This window comes from Dipodomys merriami, unplaced genomic scaffold (genome assembly GCF_024711535.1).
Source record: "Dipodomys merriami isolate MVZ:Mamm:240054 unplaced genomic scaffold, mDipMer1.0.p SCAF_192, whole genome shotgun sequence".
NCBI classification, from domain to species: domain Eukaryota; kingdom Metazoa; phylum Chordata; class Mammalia; order Rodentia; family Heteromyidae; genus Dipodomys; species Dipodomys merriami.
In genome coordinates this window covers 704,509-724,975 of record NW_027203293.1, presented here as the reverse complement: position 1 = coordinate 724,975, position 20,467 = coordinate 704,509, and the positions used below count along the sequence as shown (strand labels likewise).

At 38.7% G+C, this 20,467-nt stretch overlaps 1 protein-coding gene across 2 annotated transcripts; it reads left to right on the top strand.

Moving 5' to 3' along the window:
* The first annotated feature begins 67 nt into the window (after nt 1-67).
* On the top strand, nt 68-19,669 carry Gpalpp1 (GPALPP motifs containing 1). 2 transcript variants are annotated; one of them, XM_070028442.1, is made up of 8 exons: nt 68-227; nt 2,642-2,774; nt 3,472-3,576; nt 5,974-6,079; nt 9,921-10,058; nt 10,916-11,080; nt 13,271-13,369; nt 19,326-19,669. In XM_070028442.1, exons 1-8 carry the CDS (start codon nt 140-142, stop codon nt 19,542-19,544), a joined length of 1,053 nt encoding a protein of 350 aa, XP_069884543.1. In that variant the 5' UTR covers nt 68-139; the 3' UTR covers nt 19,545-19,669. The 2 variants fall into 2 exon arrangements, with proteins under 2 accessions (XP_069884543.1, XP_069884544.1); XM_070028443.1 differs by lacking the exons at nt 68-227; nt 2,642-2,774 and having other exon boundaries at nt 3,557-3,588.
* The last annotated feature ends 798 nt before the right edge of the window (nt 19,670-20,467 follow it).

The window sequence follows — 20,467 nt, the reverse complement described above, 5'->3', positions numbered from 1 at the left end:
CTCCACCAACCACAGGCTGCAGCGTCATCGGTCGGCGCCGGAAAAACTTCCGACATTCGCAGCGTTAGCGGACTGCCTTTTAGCAGGATTTGACGTGCGCGGCTAAACTTGTGTGCCCGAAGCTTGTCCGCCGCCGCGGATGGCGAGGGACCTGATCGGACCAGCGCTGCCCCCTGGCTTCAAGGCCAGCGGGACCTCGGAGGACGAGGAGCGAGACCCGAGCCCCGGTAAGCGGCCGCGTGTTCAGCCCGACCCTGTGCCTGGAGGCAGTCTGGGCATCCGAGGGCGGCGGAGTGGGGTTCCAGTGCACCCCGACCGGAGCCAACTCTCCTTCCCTGGCCGTAGCGGGCGGGGGGGGGGGGGGCGGGGGGAGAGGCTCCTCGGGAACTGCTTCAGCTTGAGGGAAAAACAACAACAGCAACACCACAGCACTGAACAGAAGCTGGATACCCTGCTAATTGATCAAAACGTATTCAGTCATCTAATCCTCCCAAGCAACTTTATAAGGAAAACGGTGTTATCCTCATGATACAAATTGGGACCTTGAAGCTGGGGAAGAGTCACAGATCACACCCTTATTGGTGAAGCTCAAAATAGAACGAAGCCATTTCCCTCTTCTCTGTCCCAGGTTGCCTCTCGCCTACTAGATCAGTGCAGAAAACCCCATGTCCTCCAGCCCTAGGCCTGCCTTCCTAGCCTGACGCACCGCCTAGCACCAAAGCAAAAGTGTCCGCACACTTCACCAACGCTAAGCTCCCTTTGGTCTCTGATTGGATTCTTAGGTAAACCAATCTACAAACTCCAACCAATCCTGAAACTTAATGTCACCATTCTAAACTCTCCCAAACGTTTTTGTGCCTTCCTCTTTATCCTCAGCGTTTTTCTCTCTGTAATCCACTGTATCTAAATAATTTGTTGATGTTTGCATCTTCACTATTTCCTTATGGTCTTGTTTCTTGAAGTATAACGGGCACTCTCGGGTGCTTCCAGCAAGTTTGTTCTCACTTTTATACTAGGAGTGACATTAAGTTGGCTCAGTGGTAGAGCGCTTGCCTCTCTTGCATGAGGCCCTGGGGTTTGATTCCTCAGCACTACAAAAAACCAGAAGTGGCGCTGTGGTTCAAGTTGTAGGGCCCTAGCCTTGAGCTGAAGAGCTGAGAGACAATGCCCAGGCCCAGAGTTCAGCCCCACAATGACCGACCAAAAAAAAAGAAAGAAAAGAATATCCCACTGCGTGCCAGTGACTCTCACCTGTAGTCCTAGCTACTTCAGAGCCTGAGATCTGAGGATCAAGATTACAAAGCCAGCTTGGGCAGGAAAGTCCATGAGACTCTTATCTCCACTTAACTACCCAAAAGCCAGAGGTAGAACTGTGCCTCAAATGGTAAAGCGCTAGCCTTGAGCAAAAAAATATTCAGGGCTAGAGTCCATGCCCTGAGTTCAAGCCCCAGGACTGTATGGGGGGAGGGAGGATCCCAAGGGGAGATCCCAAACATTTATGAATCCAATATTGCTTTTTTACCTCGATATGGTGTTTTTACTACAGGTTTCCTTCCAGCTTTCATTTCTGATAGAGCCATTTTAAAAGGTCTTCTTTTTATTTTAGCAAAGAAATTTCTATTCAACTTAAGGTTGAAGAAAAGTGTGGGTAAATTCCATTGGGTGACCAATTCTGCAATTCATTTACTCATTTTACTGTTGACCGGCATTTTAGTAGTTTCTATTTTTGGATGTGTGGCTCATGCCTGTAATCCTAGCTATTCAGGTAGCTGAGATCTGAGGATCATAGTTTGAAGCCAACCCATGCAGAAAAGTCCATGAGACTATTGTCTCCAATAAACAACTCAGAAAAAGTCAGAAGTGGTGCTGTGGCTCAAATGGTAGAGTGCTATCCTTGAACACAGAGAGGCTTGGGGACAGTGCCCAGGCCCAGAGTTCAAGCCCCAGGACTGGCAAAAAATAATAATAATAATGATTCTTTGCATTATAATACATGTTTTATGTTAGATACCCCAGGGTTTGAAGTCCTGTCTATTTAGCCAAGTTCTTAGTATGTATAAGAACTGTAGTTGTTTGGTCTATATTTTGCTTAATATTGGTGGTACAATTTTGATAGGTACAATAATTTGATGTTACCAGAGAAATTATATTTTTTTATGGTTTTAAGTGTGGGCATTAACGAAGTTTTTTAAAAATTTTATTAAAAAGATGGTATAACGCCAGGTGCTGGTGGCTCACACTTGTAATCCTAGCTACTCAGAAGGTTGAGATCTAAGGATCTCTGTTCAAACTCAGCCCAGGCAAGTTAGTCCTTGAGACTCTTATCAACTAATCACCAAAAGGCTAGAAGTAGAGCTATGGCTCAAGTGATAGAGCACCAGCCTTAGTAAAATACCTAAGGGGTAGAACCAGGCCCTAGTATCAGTACAAAAAGGGGGAGAGGATTATAAGATAAAGTGATTACATTCCTGGAGTTGGAAAGGATAAAACCACTGTGCATGAAACAGGACCAAATCTTATGAAAGTCCATAAAAAACTATCCATAGCCAGCTGTGACTTTCAGAAAAGAAAATGAAAACTTAGTGAGGAGGGTTCAGTGAAACAGTTGTGGCTGCTTATGTTACATGCAACAAATCTTCAGTTGCAGGACCAGCTCTGCCCCCTAATTATAAAAGCAGTAGTTCAGATTCATCAGACAGTGATGAGGACAGCAGTTCTTTATCTGAAGAAAGAAATCAAGAATCTGAAGACGACGACAGTGGGCCAACTGCAAAGTAAGTCTTTTAAGTTATATGATAAATCAAAAATATAAGTTGGCTAGAACACATAGCTTGTAAAGGAATATGGATTTGGATTTCTACAACATGGGAAAAAATAATCTCATATATAATTTGATCATAAACAGAGGAGTTTATTGTAGTGATATATAGCTGTCGAGATATCTAGAAATTCAGTAATTTTTTATGATGGTGAGGATTATACATGGTAGGAAAGTAATCTCTTAGTTATATCCTCATCCTAGCAAAATTCTTATATTACATTCTTATATTACATTCCTGGAGTTGTTTCCTTAAGGTATTATTCAAATGAGTAAATATTCTAAACATTCCAGCCGTAGACTCTTTTTAAGAGGCTTTTCTATTTAAATACTAGATGTGCAATTTATTAGTTATTTATTTCTTTAGAAATTAAAAATTTCCACCAGGAATCAGTGGCTCACCTTTAATCCTAACTACTCAGGAGGTTGAGATCTGAAAGATCATAATTTGAGGCCTGCCAGGGCAGAATAGTCTATGACACATTATCTCCAAAATAGCCATCCAAAAGTAGCATGGGTAGTGTGGTAGAATACCAGCCAAGCAAGCAAGTAGAACAAGTTTGAGGCCTTAAGGTCAAACTTCTCTCTCTCTCTCTCTCTCTCTCTCTTTGAGAAAAGTTTCTCAACATAAAGTTACACTGTTATGTTTCCAGAAAACAAAGGAGAAACCAGGATGATGATGACGATGATGATGAGGAAGGATTTTTTGGACCAGCCCTTCCTCCTGGATTTAAAAGGCAGGATGATTCTCCACCAAGGTGATAATTAATGTATGATGTTTCAGGCCAGTGTTTTTAAAATATTGCCACCAGTGTCTATTAATTCATGAAAGAGTTGTCAAATTGTTTTTTTAATATACATATTTCCATAGCATTGAAAAGTCGTTCATAGGGGAAAGTAGTTGTTTTTTTAATAATAATAAAAGTGATGATTATTTGCACATTTATGACATAGATTATAGAAAACTTCCATATCTCTTAGTTTCACTCTCACAAAAGTGGTGGGAGGCTGGATGGGACAGCACCCTTCCTCCCTTTCAAAAAGATAAAGTAATACAGGCAAGCATGTACAGACATTATAGGTGTAGAATCTTTCATCTAAAAGTCTAAAATCCAAAATTCTACAAAATCCAGCACATTTGAGTACCAACTTGATACCACAGGTCTGATGGCTCAGTGTATTCAAACCTTGTTTCATACATAAAAAAATGTTTAGTATTGTACTTTTAGGCTATATGTATACGATGTGTATGAAACATGGGTTTTAAGGTTAGACCTGGATCCTGAGATATCTCATTTATATGTATATATTCCAAAATCTGAAATGTGGAACACTTCTGTTTCCCAACATTTTTAATAAAGGATATTTAACTATATTTAGATTTAAAGCAGTTTCTTAAGAATTACATTTTAACAAAATGATAAAAATCTATATGTGAAATAAATAACCAGCTGCATATATTGAGGGTCAGAAGCCTCTAATATAGTCATAATCATGCTGTAGTTATGTTTACTATATTTTAAGATTTTTGTATACTGTTAGTTTTATCTCCACAGATTCCCTCAGGCCAGAAAAATAAACTATAATTGTATGTGTAGCTGTTATGAAAAATGTACTAAGAGCAGGGTCCTGGTGGCTCATGTCAGTAACCCTAGCTACTTGGGAGGCTAAAAATGGAAGGATTATTGTTTGAGACTGACCCCAACAGAAAAACTCAAGAGACTTCTTTTCAGCCCAGAGTTGGATGCAGTGGTGTGTACCTGTCATCCTAGCTTTGTACAGGCTGAGATCAGGGAGATCACAATTTCATGCCAGCCCTGGGCAGAAAAGTCTATGAGACAGTGTCAGTGGAAGAAGCTGGACATGCTGGCATGCACCTGTCATCCTAGCTACCAAATGAAACATAAGCAGATTGCAATACAGGCACAACCTGGGAAGGAAGCAAGACCCTATCTCAAAGATAGAGTAGAGGCATGGCTTAGCAGTAGAGGATTTGCCTAGCAAGTATGAGGCCCTGAGTTCAAACCTCAAAACCTCCAAAGAACTAGAAAATTGTACTCAGAAATAAAAATGTATAAAACAAGTATGCTTCCTTTAGTTAATTGAACCTTTCTAACAACACCAAACTTCCCTGTCTTTCATATGCAAAATTGTTAAGCTTAGAGAGAATTCATGAACCAAAACAGAAACCAGAATTTCTGATGATTCTCTAACTTGAACATATGAGAACCTGGAAAACTTGGCTTGGGACTTGTCATCTGGACTGGTGACATACACCCAGTGACAACTGTAGGAAAAATATTGTCATAAAAGCAAGGATGAAGAAGCTAAAAAGTATAAAAGAGAATAGAAAATATGTTTTCTCTTTTATTTTTTCACTACATATAGTAAGGTCCAGAATTCAGACATTCTCTCTTTTGACCTGATAACAGTCTCTTCAGCATGTGGCAGTGAGCAGATCGAAAGACTAGGAGGCCAGGACTCAAGCTCCAGCTCAGTCACTTATAGTTTGTGTGTATAAAATTTTCCCAAAGTGGAGTGTGTTATACTGACCTGGGCTGTGTTTAGGAAATAGAAAAGGGCCTGATTGAAATGTGATTAGCACAGCATCTTTTTTTCTATCCATAGAACTCAGTGAAGTAGGGAGTTAAATTCTTCTATACTTCCATGCTGTTGCTGGATTATTAGTGAGGCCAGGGTGTAGATCTGTATCCTGTCCTGGCACAGATTACTGGCATCTGTTGTGTGCACATGCTCTTGTGTGTCCTCAGAAAAATCCAGTTTAAACTTAAGTAGTTCTGACTGTAATTATAATGCTCTTAAGGTACTTTTTAGTGGACATGAACATCAAAACTAAAAAAAGAGCCAAGGTACGAAACAGAAAAAGACCTCTACTAGTTAAAAGTACATTATAAAGCCATTATGAAATAATATTATCCTTCTTTTTTACCGAGTATAATGCTTTTAGAAAGCATGCATACACCAGTATCAAAAGATTGCAGTAAGTTTTATAAACACATAGTAAAAATAATGTATTAATTAAAATGCTTATTTTGAACATGGGTTATTATCTAACTTTATTATTTTTGTGAACTGTTATTCTGAAAACAGCTTTTTCGTCAGGGAGAATGACAAAGGTCCATTTTATTTTTCAGGCCTATAATAGGTCCTGCATTGCCACCTGGTTTCATTAAATCTACTCAGAAAAGTGACAAAGGCAGAGAGGACCAAGGACAAGCATCAACATATTTCAATTCCAAGGTTTGGAACATTTTCATTTAACAAATAAGAGATAAATAACTCAGAACCTCAGGATTAGATTGAGTAATGTAAGACTCAATTATATTCAGATTGGTTTAAGATCATAACATAGGTAGGTGAACTCAAAAGCTATCCACAAATCTGAGGTTCTGTTGGTGCTATTTATCTTGGAAAAGAGAGTTTTAAAGCATTAGGAAAGTAGAACATGATGAAAAATTTAAGGAATCATTGTGATTTGACCTGGAGGAGAGAAAACTATGGAGTTTGTTCTTCAGCTTGAAGTTAGCTCTCTCTAACCAGATCTGTTACCTACAGATAACAAATAAACTTGTGAAGAAGTGATTTTTTTAATAAAATAAATGATTTTTATAGTAATATATGAAGGCTCGTTTTCTCCTAGCTGAAATGTGTATCATTTGTAATGTTTTTTCTCCACGTGTGGATCTTAACCTCTGCCCCAGACTCATGAAATAGATACTATCTGTAGCTTACAGATAATAAGTGAAAGACTAAAAATAGTGGGTAACTTACCCAGGTTTACACAGTGTCTATTTATCAAAGCCAATTTTTATTTAGCAAACACCTCTTCCTACAAGTGAATTCCCGCTCATCTCCGCTGAAGAGTTAACAGTTAAAATGAGATTGTGAATGGAAATAAGGTGCAGTTATAAAGACTGAACTTCAGAGTTATTTCCTCTGAGAAGTTTCTAAGAAACCAGCAAGGTGCCAGACACATACTCACAAAAATTAATCTGTCATCAAATTACAAGAAGGTTTTCTACAGATCTTCATTCACATTTGTTTGACCAAAATTTTATGTCCATGCCCAAGCTAGTTAGATGGGCAGTAAGACTGAGACCAGAGTGATCGACAGAATTATCAACATTTTTCCCAGGAGTTACAAAAGAGGAAGAACAAAATGCTAGATTCTCTTAAGTTGTTGGTGGGGAGTATTTATTATCAGCCCCATCTGAAACCATGAAAACCAAGGTTTAGAGAGGTTAAATAGGGGGCTGAAGGCATGGCTGAAATGGTAGAGTGCCTGCCTTGTAAATGTGAGACACTGAGTTCAGTTTCCACTGTGATTTTTTTTTTTTTAAATGTTTAGCAGGGCACACATGGTTCATCATATAATCCTAGACACTCCAGAGCATTCTCTGGAGTAGGGAAGGTTCAAGATTGAAGATCCACCCAGGCAAAAAAAGTTTACTAGACCCTATTTCAAAAACAATAAGCATGCCAGGCGCCAGTGGTTCATCTCATGCCTATAATCCTAGCCACTCAGGAGGTGGAGATCTGAGGATAGTGATTCAAAGCCAGCCGGGGCAGGAAAGTCCATGAGACTCTTATTTCCAATAAACCACTAAAAAATCAGAAAAGGCACTGTGGATCAAGTGGTAAAGCTCTAGCCTACCACTTGAGCTGAGGGACAAAGCCCAGGCTCAGAGTTCAAGCCCCATGACCAACAAAAAGCAAAAAAACAATAAGCAAAAAGCATGGCTTAAGTAATAGAGCACCAGCCTAGCAAGTTAGGAGACCATGAGTTCAAACCTTAGTACCAAAAAAACAAAAAGGTTAGCTAACATGTCTGCAATTACAGGGCTAATACCATTGTATTAGTTAATTATAATGTTAATAATTACAAATGAGGTCTTTAAGTCTAAATTTACAGTCCTTTATGTCCTAGAAGGATGCATAATATCTTGTTTTTCTGAATTAGATTAGTGTAGATTTGGACTTGAGTTTTCTGTATTATGTCCATTTTTCCTATTGCATCTCCATTCTTCCATTTAATTTATGTTTCTCTTTATTTCTGAAAGTTTCTATCAAGACATGAACTTTCATAAAGCTGTCTTTTATCAGATAGAAGTAATCATACTATTAGCTTATCCCACCATCTTAAACAATAATATATCCATTACATCTTTTATAGTTGCCCACTTTATTTCCTCAGGTATGTGTGGAATTAAAAATAAAGATAATGTCTGTGATATCAAGAAATTTCCTATAGTAGAGCTAAGCTATAAACACTTAAAGTTAAATCACTAATAGTTTAAGAAAAGAACAGAGGAACTGCTGCCACTCAGTAAAGAATCCTGGACTGGGAATGTGGCTTAGTGGTAGAGTGCTTGCCTAGCATGTATGAAGCCCTGGGTTCCATTCCTCAGTACCATATAACCAGAAAAATCCAGAAGTGGCACTGTGGTTCAAGTGGTAGAGTGCTAGCCTTGAGTAAAAGAAGCTCAGGGATAGTGCATAGGCCTTGTTCAAGCTCCAGGACTGGCAAAAAAAAAAAAAAAAAAAAAAAAAAAAAGTCCTGCCTTTAGTCATGGAATATTAATTCTTAGATTCTAACTTCAGGCAAGTTGTGTATCTTTTCTTCATATGCTTATTTAAGCTTAGGTTTACTCAAAAAGTTTTCTAAGGAATAAGTATGGCATTTTAATGCCAAAGTTCATACATACTAAATGTGTGGGGAGGATTTAGAGAATAAATAATTGCTGAATTGTTGTTGTAAAAACAATCAAGGTTCAGAGAGAAGAAAACTCATTGAAAGTAAACTACACTTGGGTGATTTGTGGGGAATGAAAGCAATATGCTGGGCACCAGTGGCTCACTCCTAGAATCCTAGCTACTTAGGAGTCTGAAATCTGAGAATCTCAACTTGAAGCTAGCCAGGGCAGGAAAGTTCCATCAGACTATTATCTCCAGTTAACCTCTAAAAAACCAGAAGTGGTATGGTGGCTCAAGTCACTAGCTTTGAGCAAATAAGCTCAGGGACAATGAGCAGTCCTGAGCTCAAGCCTCAAGCCCCAGGACACACACACACACACACCCTGAGCTCAAGCCTCAAGCCCCAGGACACACACACACACACACACACACACACACACACACTGAGCTCAAGCCCCAGGACACACACACACACACACACACACACACACACACACACACACACACACCCCTCTCTCCTGATCTGCCCCAGGACACACACACACACACACACACACACACACACACACACACACACACACACACACACACACACACACACACACACACACACACACACACACACACACACACACACACACACACACACACACACACACACACACACACACACACACACACACACACACACACACACACCCTCTCTCTCTCCTGATCTGACTAGTTAGAAGAAAAAAAAAATCATCTGACAGTGTGAAGGATGATCAGATTATTGTTATCCATCACAAGAAATCTCTGGGAGGACAAGGAGAGCCTCCCAAGCCTACTGTATATAGCATGTAACAGACCCACAAAGAGAAAATGCTTATCATATTTAATAAGAACAAGCTGAACTCCATGATAACAATGCTATTTTACCTTTGGGGTAAGTGAGGTACTCTGGACCACTTCGATGTAGGTCAGTGTTTTGTGTTATTACACAGTACTTCTGTTTCATGAAGGCTGAAAAATATGCCTTGCTTGCTGACATCTTCCAAAGCACTCTTTATGTACCAGCAGTAAAATTTGATTTTGCCTGTGTCATCACTGATAATTGGTTAAAAAATAAAAAGGAATACTTTTGATAATTCTGAGTCTGTATCTGTAAATACCAAGAGGAAAGTTAATATAATTGAATGGAGTCTCCCATAAATAGGAGGGGTGATAGAATAGCCTACTTGCCATGGGTTTGTCATTTCTGCACGATACACTTGAAAAGGAAAAGCTCATCATGGTTTAGGGATGAGCCAATAAATTGTTTGGCTTTTTGTTCTGTTGTCTGTGGGTAATCCACTTCAGTTTGAGTAATGTAGGATCTATTTCTATACCTGGTGATCTCTTTTAAAAGGACACAGAGAGCAGTGAAGATGAAAATGAAGATATTGTTGGACCAATGCCTGCAAAAGGACCAGTTAACTACAGTGTAACAGCAGAATTTGAAAAAAGGGCCCAGAGAATGAAAGAAAAATTAACGAAAGGAGATGATGTAAGTTTATAAAAACTTTTAAGAAATAAACTTCATAGATCAAAATTCTAAATTTTAAAAACTAATATATACCACTTGTAATCTTAATATTATATGTATATGTATGTCTGTGTCTTTTTATACATGTATACATGTTGAAATTTAGGATCTTTTTTTTTTTTTTTTTTTTCTGGGGTCCGGTCGTGGGGCCTGAACTCTGGGCCTGGGCGCTGTCCCTCAGCTCTTCAGCTCAAGGCTAGCGCTCTACCGCTTGAGCCACAGCACCACTTCCGGCTTTTTTCTTTTTGCTTATGTGGTGCTGAGGAATCGAACCCAGGGCCTCGAGCATGCAAGGCAAGCGCTCTACCACTGAGCCACCTTCCCAGCCCGAAATTTAGGATCTTTTTTTTTTTTTTTTTTTTTTGGGTCCGGTCGTGGGGCCTGAACTCTGGGCCTGGGCACTGTCCCTCAGCTCTTCAGCTCAAGGCTAGTGCTCTACCACTTGAGCCACAGCGCCACTTCCGGCTTTTTTCTTTTTGCTTATGTGGTGCTGGGAATCGAACCCAGGGCCTCAGGCATGCAAGGCAAGCGCTCTACCACTTAGCCAACTTCCCAGCCCCGAAATTTAGGATCTTTATACCACAGAAACTACAAAGAGAAAAATTGGTGACATTGTCTACTAAAAATATTCTGTATGGCAAAAGATAGACAAAAGAACAAATTGGGTGAAGTATTTCCTAATATATACTGCAAATGTATATCATAAAAACAGTCTATTCTATTGAAGTTTTTAAGCAAATTTAAAATCTCATTTTGAAAAACATAATTATACAATATTCTCTAGATATACTGTCCATGGTGCTTTCTTTCTGTTAAAGGATTCATCTAAACCAATTACAAGAGAATCATGGATGACTGAGCTTCCTCCAGAAATGAAAGATTTTGGTCTTGGGCCAAGAACTTTTAAGAGAAGAGCTGATGACAAGTCTGGAGATCGATCTATCTGGACAGATACTCCAGCAGACAGGGAAAGGAAAGCTAAGGTGGGAGATTTTATTTGTTTGTATATTGGTCTACTTATGAATTTTATCTGTGTCGGCTCAGTTTTGCTAAGGCCAAAGTATTAAAATATTCTCCTTTGGGGAGTTAGGATTCTAAAGGAAAAATACACATTTTCCTCCAAAGAGTAATTATGAGACAGGAAAGTCATACTGTTACTTACATTTTCCAATCAATAGTCTCTCATAAAGCTTCAGCTCTAAGTCACGGGTTAGTTTACCTTGTCTTATAGTAGAAGCACTTTTTTTCTGGGGCTGTCACAAAAATCCCATTTTTGACTTTAATAAATCCAAACTTCCTAGTTTTTATATTCCATATACTGTCTGTCTGAAAATGTATCTTTTAAAATATCTTGAAAAGAAAACCAAAATTTCAGATTAACTAGCAAATTCCAACCTAGAGAATCTCCCAGAATGACTGGAATCAGTTGTGCCAAAGTCCATGTGACTGCCAACATAGGTAAGAAGCATCCTTATCAAAATGCTACAGTATAAAAATTGTTTTTTTCTGCCTCTTCTGAAGTCTTCCTGTTTGTTATAAAAATGAAAATAAAAAACTCAAGTGTCCTTGGCACTGCCCCTTAAATTGACACTACCTAAGGGTGTAATTCCCATGAAATGTCCCATGTAAGACTTAAATGCTTAATTTTGATCTAAATAGTCCCATACTTACTTCATCTGCTATTTACTGTGATCCTTACTCCTAGAATTCTCAGGATCATTATTCTCTTCCTGTAATTATGAGATCAGTACTTGTGTCAGGCATGTTTGGTGATGGTAGAAAGGTGAAATAGCTTTTCTGAGGAGCTTTCTCTTGTAAAGAGGTGGTTATGAAGTGGGAGGGTTATTTTTATGTTGCTAGTATTTTTGTGGTTATCCTGGGGTTGAAATCACAGGTTCCCTGATTCATTGAAATCTCTACACTTTATCATTTGCTTGTACATTTGACAACATTACAAATTCCCTTTGATCCTTAGATTCAAAAAAAGTCTCAGAACAGTAATTGAATGTACATGGGGGAGATAAAATGTATACATGAGCCACACACATTAAAAGGTTACTATTAGAAGCATTTCTTAGCTGATTTTTTTGAGACTGAACTCAGAGCCTCATACTTGCTAGGAAAGTGCTGTACAGTTGGAGCCATTTCCTTTGCTTTCCATTTGTTTTCAGATAGCACCTTGTACTTTTGCCCAGCCTTCCTCAGACTATGATTCTCTTGTCTCAACTTCCCTGGGATTACAGGCATGCACCATACAAGACTTGTTTGTGAGATCGGATCTTGCTAGTTTTAACCCAGCTGGCCTTAAATGAAGATGTTTCTGTCTCTTCCTCCTGAGTAGATGGGATTTTAGAAATGTGCCACCATACCAGCTCTCTCTATAGCTTCAATGATACTTCTTGCCCCTTTTGCTCTGGCAATGTTTGAAATAGGGTCTCCTTTTTTTGCCTCTACCACTAACTATCCTTTTTATCTTAGCCTCTTATATAATTACGCGACAGGTATGTACCACTATAGCCAGCTTTTTTTATTAGTTGAGACGAGGTCTCATGAACTTTTTGCCCAGGCTAGCTTCAAACCAAGATCCTCCCAATTTCTACCTCAAAATAGCTAGGATTATAGACATAAGCCACCTGCCCCAGCTCTTTTTACTGTTTTTGAAAACAGATGATCAATAGCTGGATGCTGGTGGCTCACACCTGTAATCCTAGCTACTAGGAGGTGGAGATCTGAGGATTGTGCTTCAAAGCCAGCCTGGGCAGGAAAGTCCATGAAACTCTTATCTCTAATTAACTACAAGAAAACTGGAAGTGGCACTGTGGCTCAAGTAGTAGAGTGCTGGCCTTGAGCTGAAGAGCTCTGGGACAGCATCTAGGCCCAGAGTTCAAGCCCCAAAGCTGACAAAAAGAGAAAGAAAACAGATGATAGATTTTTTTTAAGCCTCATTTTCCTACATCTTGTTATTTTTAGTCAAAACTCACTCTAGATTAGTAAATAGGTAATTTCTTCCAGTTAGTTGGTTGATTAGAAATTTTGTTTGCAAAATAGGCTACTCATGAATTGGCCTCTTCAAATATGTAAAAATCTCTAACTGGAAGGAATTTACTAGCCTAGATGAGGTTATAAGATTTCTTTTTATCTTGGGTAATACATTATCTGTGTTTGTTCTTCAGGAAACACAAGAATCAAGGAAGTCATTGGGTAAGAAGGATGAAGACCACATACCATCAGCAAGAGATAAGAGGTTGGCTGAGCAAGTGTCTTCGTACAATGTAAGAACTTTTTAAAACACCTTTATTAAGATCTAATTCACTCTTATAGTACATACAATTCATTGGTTTTCTTACCATAGTCAATTTTAGGACGTTTTTTGCACCTCAAAAAGAAACAGTGTACCCTCATCACAGCCCTCTGTCACACAGCATCTCCTTCCAGCCATAAGCAACAACCGATCTTTCTTGTCTGTCTCTACAGATTCCCATTTTGTAAATTGACATAAATTAATTTCACAAAGGCATTTTATTGTGATATTTCAGTAGATATGTATAATGTACTCTGATTGTTTTTGCCCCTGTATTACTGTTCCCTTTTTTTTTTTTTTTTTTGGTGCTGGTCTTTAGGCGCTTAAACTTAGGGCCTGGGCATTGTCCCTGGGCTTTTTAGCTTAAGGCTAGTGCTCTGCCATTTGAGCCACAACTTCACTTCTGACTTCTTGGTGGTTAATTGGAGATAAGAGTCTCACAGACTTTCCTTCCCTGAGCTGGCTTAGAATAGTGAGCCTCAGCCGGGCGCTGGTGGCTCACGCCTGTAATCCTAGCTACTCAGGAGGCTGAGATCTGAGGATCGCGGTTCAAAGCCAGCCCGGGCAGGAGAGACTGTGAGACTCCTATCTCCAATAAACCACCAGAAAACCGGAAGTGGCGCTGTAGCTCAAGTGGTAGAGCGCTCGCCTTGAGCTGAAGAGCTGAGGGACAGTGCCCAGGCCCAGAGTTCAAGCTCCACGACCGACAAAAAAAAAAAAGAATAGTGAGCCTCAGATTTCAGCCTCCTGAATAGCTAGGATTACTGTATAGGTTTGAGCCACTAATGCCCAACTATATTACTCTTTCTTATAATAAATACGAGACTTTGAGTTTAAAAAATAAATGTATGGCGAACTAAGGTCAGTATTCACTTGGCACTTACCTTTTTTTTTTTGTCAGTCATGGAGGCTTAAACTCAGGGCCTAAGCACTGTCCTGAACTTTTTCACTCAAGCAGCGCTCTACTACTTTGAGGCTTAGTGCCACTTCCAGTTTTCCAGTAGTTAATTGGAGATAAGAATTTCACAGACTTTCCTGCCTAGACTGGCTTCAAACCTTAATCCTCAGATCTCAGCCTCCTGAGTAGCTAGGTTTACAGGTGTGAGCCACTAGCACCTGGCTCACTTTTTTTTTTTTTAAGTTATAATCCATCTTACTCTTAAAAAACTGGGCTGGGAAGGTGGCTTAGTGGTAGAGTGCTTGCCTTGCATGCATGAGGCCCTGGGTTCGATTCTTCAGCACCATATAAGCAGAAAAAGCTGGAAGTGGTGCTGTGGCTCCAGTGGTAGAGCGCTAGCCTTGAGCTGAAGAGCTGAGGGACAGTGCCCAGGCCCAGAGTTCAGGCCCCATGACTGGCAAAAACAAAACAAAACAAAACTTAACAAGTGTTCCAGCTCAAATAATAAATGTAAATCAAAAGTTATATAAAAATTGATTTGTTGGGTATATATTAGCCTGAATTGTGAACAATCAATCATATATAAAGCATTTTTGGAAACTGACCAAAAAAATCAACCCTCCAGGGACTTTTATGAAAACTGTCAGCCCAGTGATTGAAGTTTTGTTTTGTATTTTTGTCCATTGTGGGGCCTGAACTTGGCCTGGGCTCCTCAGCTCAAGGCTAGCACTCCACCACTTGAGCCACAGCACCACTCCTGGCTTTTTCTGCTTATGTGATGCTGAGGAGTTGAACCCAGGGCCTTGTGCATGCAAGGCAAGCAGTCTACCACTGAGCCACCTTCCCAACCCCTAAGTGATTGAAGTTTTAGCACAACTGAACACATCACTGTTGGGGTCATTGGCCATAAAGATTTTAACATTCAGGATAATTTAGTGTGAAAGACAACTGGTTGAACCACAAAATGTGTGAAGACTATGCTACAAAATCAACCTGGCAATTGCCTTCCCTTCTTTTTTTTTTTTTTTTTTTTGCGGGGGGGGGGGTCCGGTAGTGGGGCCTGAACTCTGGGCCTGGGTGCTGTCCCTCAGCTCTTCAGCTCAAGGCTAGCGCTCTATCACTTGAGCCACAGCGCCACTTCCAGCTTTTTTCTTTTTGCTTATATGGTGCTGAGGAATCGAACCCAGGGCCTCATACTTGCAAGGCAAGCACTCTACCACTGAGCCACCTTCCCAGCCCCGGGATAATTTTTAAAGCTGTATATAATGGGAAATTTTAAGCTTTGTGTCAAAGAAGAAATGGTAATGAAAGTTAGAAAATACCTAGACCTGAATGAAAACAAAATTACATCTCAAATCCTATCATATGCAATATATAGTAGTACCTCGAGCCACAGTTTATAAAACAATAATGAGTTATGTTAGAAGAATGGCTTAAAATTAACAAGCTAGCTCATTTTCCAACCTGACTTTCTTAAAAAAACAAACACATCTACACTATGACTCTATAGTATTTACTCTAAGTAAATGTACCCCGGGGTATTTACTTAAGATGAATGAAAATATATCCACTCAACGAATGCCTTATTCATATTAGTCTCAAAAAGACACAATGCTTTATTCATAGTAGTCTTAAAAAAGACACAAAAATGTTCACAGAAGCTTATTCATAATAGCTGTTACTACAGTCCAGGATCCATTGACAAAAGAAAAATCGAGCTGTAAAATACAACAAATTAAAATAAATGCCAAATGTGGATGAATCAAAGTCATTATGCTGAGTGATTAGTCTTACACAGACAAACACATGTTCGTGATTCTGTTTATCTGAAGCTCTATAATATGCAGAATGAATAATACAAGGCATAAAATAACATAATGGAGGTTGTTGGAGTAGGAATATGGGATTTGACTAGGAAGTGGCGTAGGGAACTTTCTGGAGTGATGGAAATATACTAAATCTTGATTCGATTTTGAATTATAAAACAATATGTACTTAATTTTTTGCAAGTTTCATTACATTTTAAGTTTATCTTAGAAAAAAATGTAGAAGCAAATACTTGAACAGTAGTTAGTGAATGTGTTTGAAGTACTTAGGGTGACATGAAATGGCCTGCAGTTTAGGTTAAAATCCATCCAAAAACTAAGGTTTTAATCTCATGCTGATATTCTGGTTACTTATTAAGAAATCGACCTTTTCAAAATATTACTATAGTCTTAAAACTAGAATACTTTATAGTCCTACCTTTTTATAAACTGAAATTTAAAACATGAAAACAAAACAAAAAGCATCATCCAGAATGATGAGTTTACAAGAGCTATTGAGAAAACCATCCCATTCAAAATAAACTCTTCGACGTTTTGGGTTTTTTTTTTTTGGTCCAGTCGTGGGGCCTGAACTCTGGACCTGGACGCTGTCCCTCAGCTCTTCAGCTCAAGGCTAGCACTCTACCACTCAAGCCACTTCTGGCTTTTTTCTTTTTTCTTATGGGATGCCAAGGAATCGAACCCAGGGCCTCATGCATGCAAGGCAAGCACTCTACCACTGAGCTACCTTCCCAGCCCCTTCAACATTCTATAAATGGTTAGAAAGCACAAACTTTTTCTGGTTTTGTTTTTGGTACTCGAGATTGAACCCATATATGCTAATCACATGCCCTACTCAGCTATGTCAGCCCTCATCGTTGTTAAATGATTAACTGTGAAAAATCAGCTAGATTTTTTTTAAAGCAAAGTTATCTCTACATTAATTGACTTTCAACTTGTACTGAGGATTTTCAGAGTACTGTTTTTCTAGTTTTTTTTTAAAAATTGATCTTATAAAGGTGATACACAGAGGGGTTATGGTTATATAAATCAGGTGGAGTACATTTCTTTTTTCTTTTTTTTTGTCGGTCGTGGGGGCTGAACTCTAGGCCTGGACACTGTCCCTCAGCTCTTCAGCTCAAGGCTAGCACTCTACCACTTGGGCCGCAGCACTACTTCTGGCTTTTTTCTGCTTTATGTGGTGCTAAGGAATCGAACCCAGGGCCTCATGCATGTGAGGCAAGCACTCTACCACTGAGCCAACTTCCCAGCCCTAGAGTACATTTCTTTTTGGAAAATGTCAGCCCTTCCCTCTCTCTCTCCCAGTCTTTCCCTAACATCCCCACCTACAAGTTATATAGCTCATTTTCAAAATAGTATCCAGTAAGTACCATTGCTGCATATTTTTCACTCTTTGTCCCTCCATTTACCCTCCTAAAGACATATAAACAAACAGAACAAAAAGAAAAGGAAACAAAAATAGCAAAAAAAAAAACACCTCTTATTTCCATTTCCTGTTCATTTCAATAAATATTATTTTGTATAATCAGACACATATAGGCATTCTGCCTTTCTGTTCCTCTCCTAAGCATTATCCCCCTTTGGTCTCACTGTGTGACTGTCTAGAGACCTGTATAAAATTATTATGTTCCCATGTACTTTAGATCTAGCTTCCACATATGTGCCATTTGTCTCTCTGAGCTTGGCTTACCTCACTTAACATGATTTGTTCCAGGTCCATCCATTTCCCTGCAAATGGAAAAATACTATTCTTTCTAATGGCTGTGTAAAATTCCATTTTGTATAGGTACCACATTTTTTTGGATCCATTCATTTGTTGTAGGACATGTGGGCTGTTTCCACAACTTTGCTATTGTGAATAGTACAGCAGTTTTTCTATGTTTTTAAAGTAATTTTTTAATAGTTGAGCACTAGTTTGGTTCTGTGTGTCACACTGAAAAATCACATCAAAACCAGGCCAACTATATACCTTTAACAACTGATTAAAAAATAAAAATTTATGGTCTGGGAGTATAGTTCAGTGGTAAAACACTTGCCCAGAATGATCAAGCTGTGTACATTTATGAGTTGAATTGTTTCAATTGTAGTTTTGTGTGTTCATTTGTCTCTATTGTTTATCTTATTATTATAAGGAATCAGTACATCAAACAAATCAGTACATAACTCTTATTTTTCTTCATTTTATTTGTATTTTGTTCCATTTTATACAGTTTTGCTCATCAATATAAATCATTTCCCCATTTCCCCTACTTTACTTTAGGTAAATGGGGTCCTTACCACTCCATCCTTTCTCATGTGTCCATACCAGTATTAACAGACTTTCTTCTTTATTTTCTTTAGTTCTTTCTAACATCTACATGCCCTCTCCTTTCATCTTTTTAGCTTGTCATTCTTCCTTATTAATAATTACCTCTTTAGTTGAGTTAAGGCCTTCTGTCTTATTTTGATTAGCATATATTAATTGTACAGAGGGGTTTCATTGTGATATTTCCATGCACATATATAATATCCTTCGGTAAATTTACCTCCTTATAACAACTTCATTAAGGAGTTACCTCATTAGCATGTGGAAATTTGATGATAAGCCACCAAGTTTGTATAGTGTAGCTTTTTTGCATTTAGACAAACTACAAGAAAGCATGACCTCCTCAGTACATATTCCCTCTGATGGATCACCTCATTAGAACCTTGTTGATAAAAGCACCAGTTTCTGAGAGTCCCAGATGCTGGGGAAGTTAATTCTCCCAGTCTGTGGAGGAACTCAGGAATCTGAAGTTCTTTCAGCAGCTCAGAGATAGAGACCAGGGATCTTCAAGTACTTTTGTTTGAGATCCCTATCTACCCATGTACACTTCAGGGACCAGCATTCAGGAAGTTAGTGGAATCCTTTCATAACCATGTTTTGGTTTATCCTCTTTGTTAATATTTAAATACATAATTAATTTGTTCCCCCTCCATCTTACTCTAATTTTACTGCATGACATGTAGATAATAAATACCTTCCATTTCTGTGGAAGTAAATTTGTCTCTGCTAGATACCTTTTGGGGTTTGGGAAAACCTGTTGGGTTTGTAAACAGCCCTCCTTAGTGAACACTGCTGCCGTATAATTGCTCTACTTTGTGATCATGTTCTCTACATAATGTATACAAGCTAAGGTATTTATTTTTTTATTTATTTTTTTTCCCTGCTCTCCTACCTCTAGGAATCCAAAAGATCAGAATCTCTTATGGACCTTCATCATAAAAAATTAAAAAATAAGGCTGCTGAAGATAAAAACAAGCCCCAAGAGAGAATACCATTTGACCGGGATAAGGATCTTAAGGTCAATCGGTTTGATGAAGCTCAGAAAAAAGCCCTAATAAAGAAATCTAGAGAACTAAACAGCAGGTTTTCACATGGCAAAGGCAATATGTTTTTATAAGTAAGTATATTTCAGTGAAGTACATGTTCTTACTTATCAATTTAAACCTTTCTGAATATCCTGTTGTCTACAATAATTATGTGCTAAAATGTATTTCCTTTTATAATAAAGTAAATTAAATCTTATTTTCTTTAGAAGTAAGTTGTGATTGTTGAAAAGTCAGCCTTATTGGATTGAAAATGTGAGTTCCTTGAAAAATAATCTTACCTTCATAATAACGTGTGAAGGAGTTGTTAAAAATGCTAAAGATGCCAGGCACTGGTGGCTCACACGTATAATCATATCATAGCTGTTCAGGAGGCTGAGCTCTAAGGATTGTGGTTGGAAGCCAGCCTGGGCAAGAACATTTGTCAGACTCTTCTCTCTAACTACCAAAAGAGCGGAAATGGAGCTATGGCTCTAATGATAGAGCTCCAGCTTTGAGGAACAAAAAGCTCAGGCACAGTGCCTATGCCCTGAGTTCAAGCCCAACAACCAGCCCCAAAAAACAAAATCTAAAGAGAAAGGTCAATGCAGAGTGCCATGAAGCATGAGTCAACAATGAAAATTGGAGGCTAGCTATTAAGTTTCATGTTGAACAAGATCGTAATTGGAAAATGTCTCTTGCTTTGAAAGGCCTGCTATAAGTTTAGTTGAAACCATTATACCCATCATCCATAGCTCAATCCAACAAGAATTTGTGATAAGGAATTACCCAAGAGCCATGGTTTCTTCTTCAAATCCTTATAGTTTGTAACTATATGAAACCTAAATCAGTATTTATATGTGATTTTTAAAAGAAAACATAAAGCTAGAAGTGTTTTCCAACTTACTGAATTCGCCTATTCTTTTTATTTTTGAGTCTGTGCTATGGACATTTCTGAAATATTTATTAACATTTCTACATATACAACATCAGTATCACTTCAAATGTTTTGAGATTG

Excerpts from the sequence above, each read along its gene's own strand:
- Gpalpp1 (XM_070028442.1), top strand. The coding sequence starts at position 140 with ATGGCGAGGGACCTGATCGGACCAGCGCTGCCCCCTGGCTTCAAGGCC. Across the intron at positions 10,059-10,915 it reads AATTAACGAAAGGAGATGAT|GATTCATCTAAACCAATTAC; the intron begins GTAAGTTTATAA and ends TTTCTGTTAAAG. Across the intron at positions 13,370-19,325 it reads AGCAAGTGTCTTCGTACAAT|GAATCCAAAAGATCAGAATC; the intron begins GTAAGAACTTTT and ends TCCTACCTCTAG.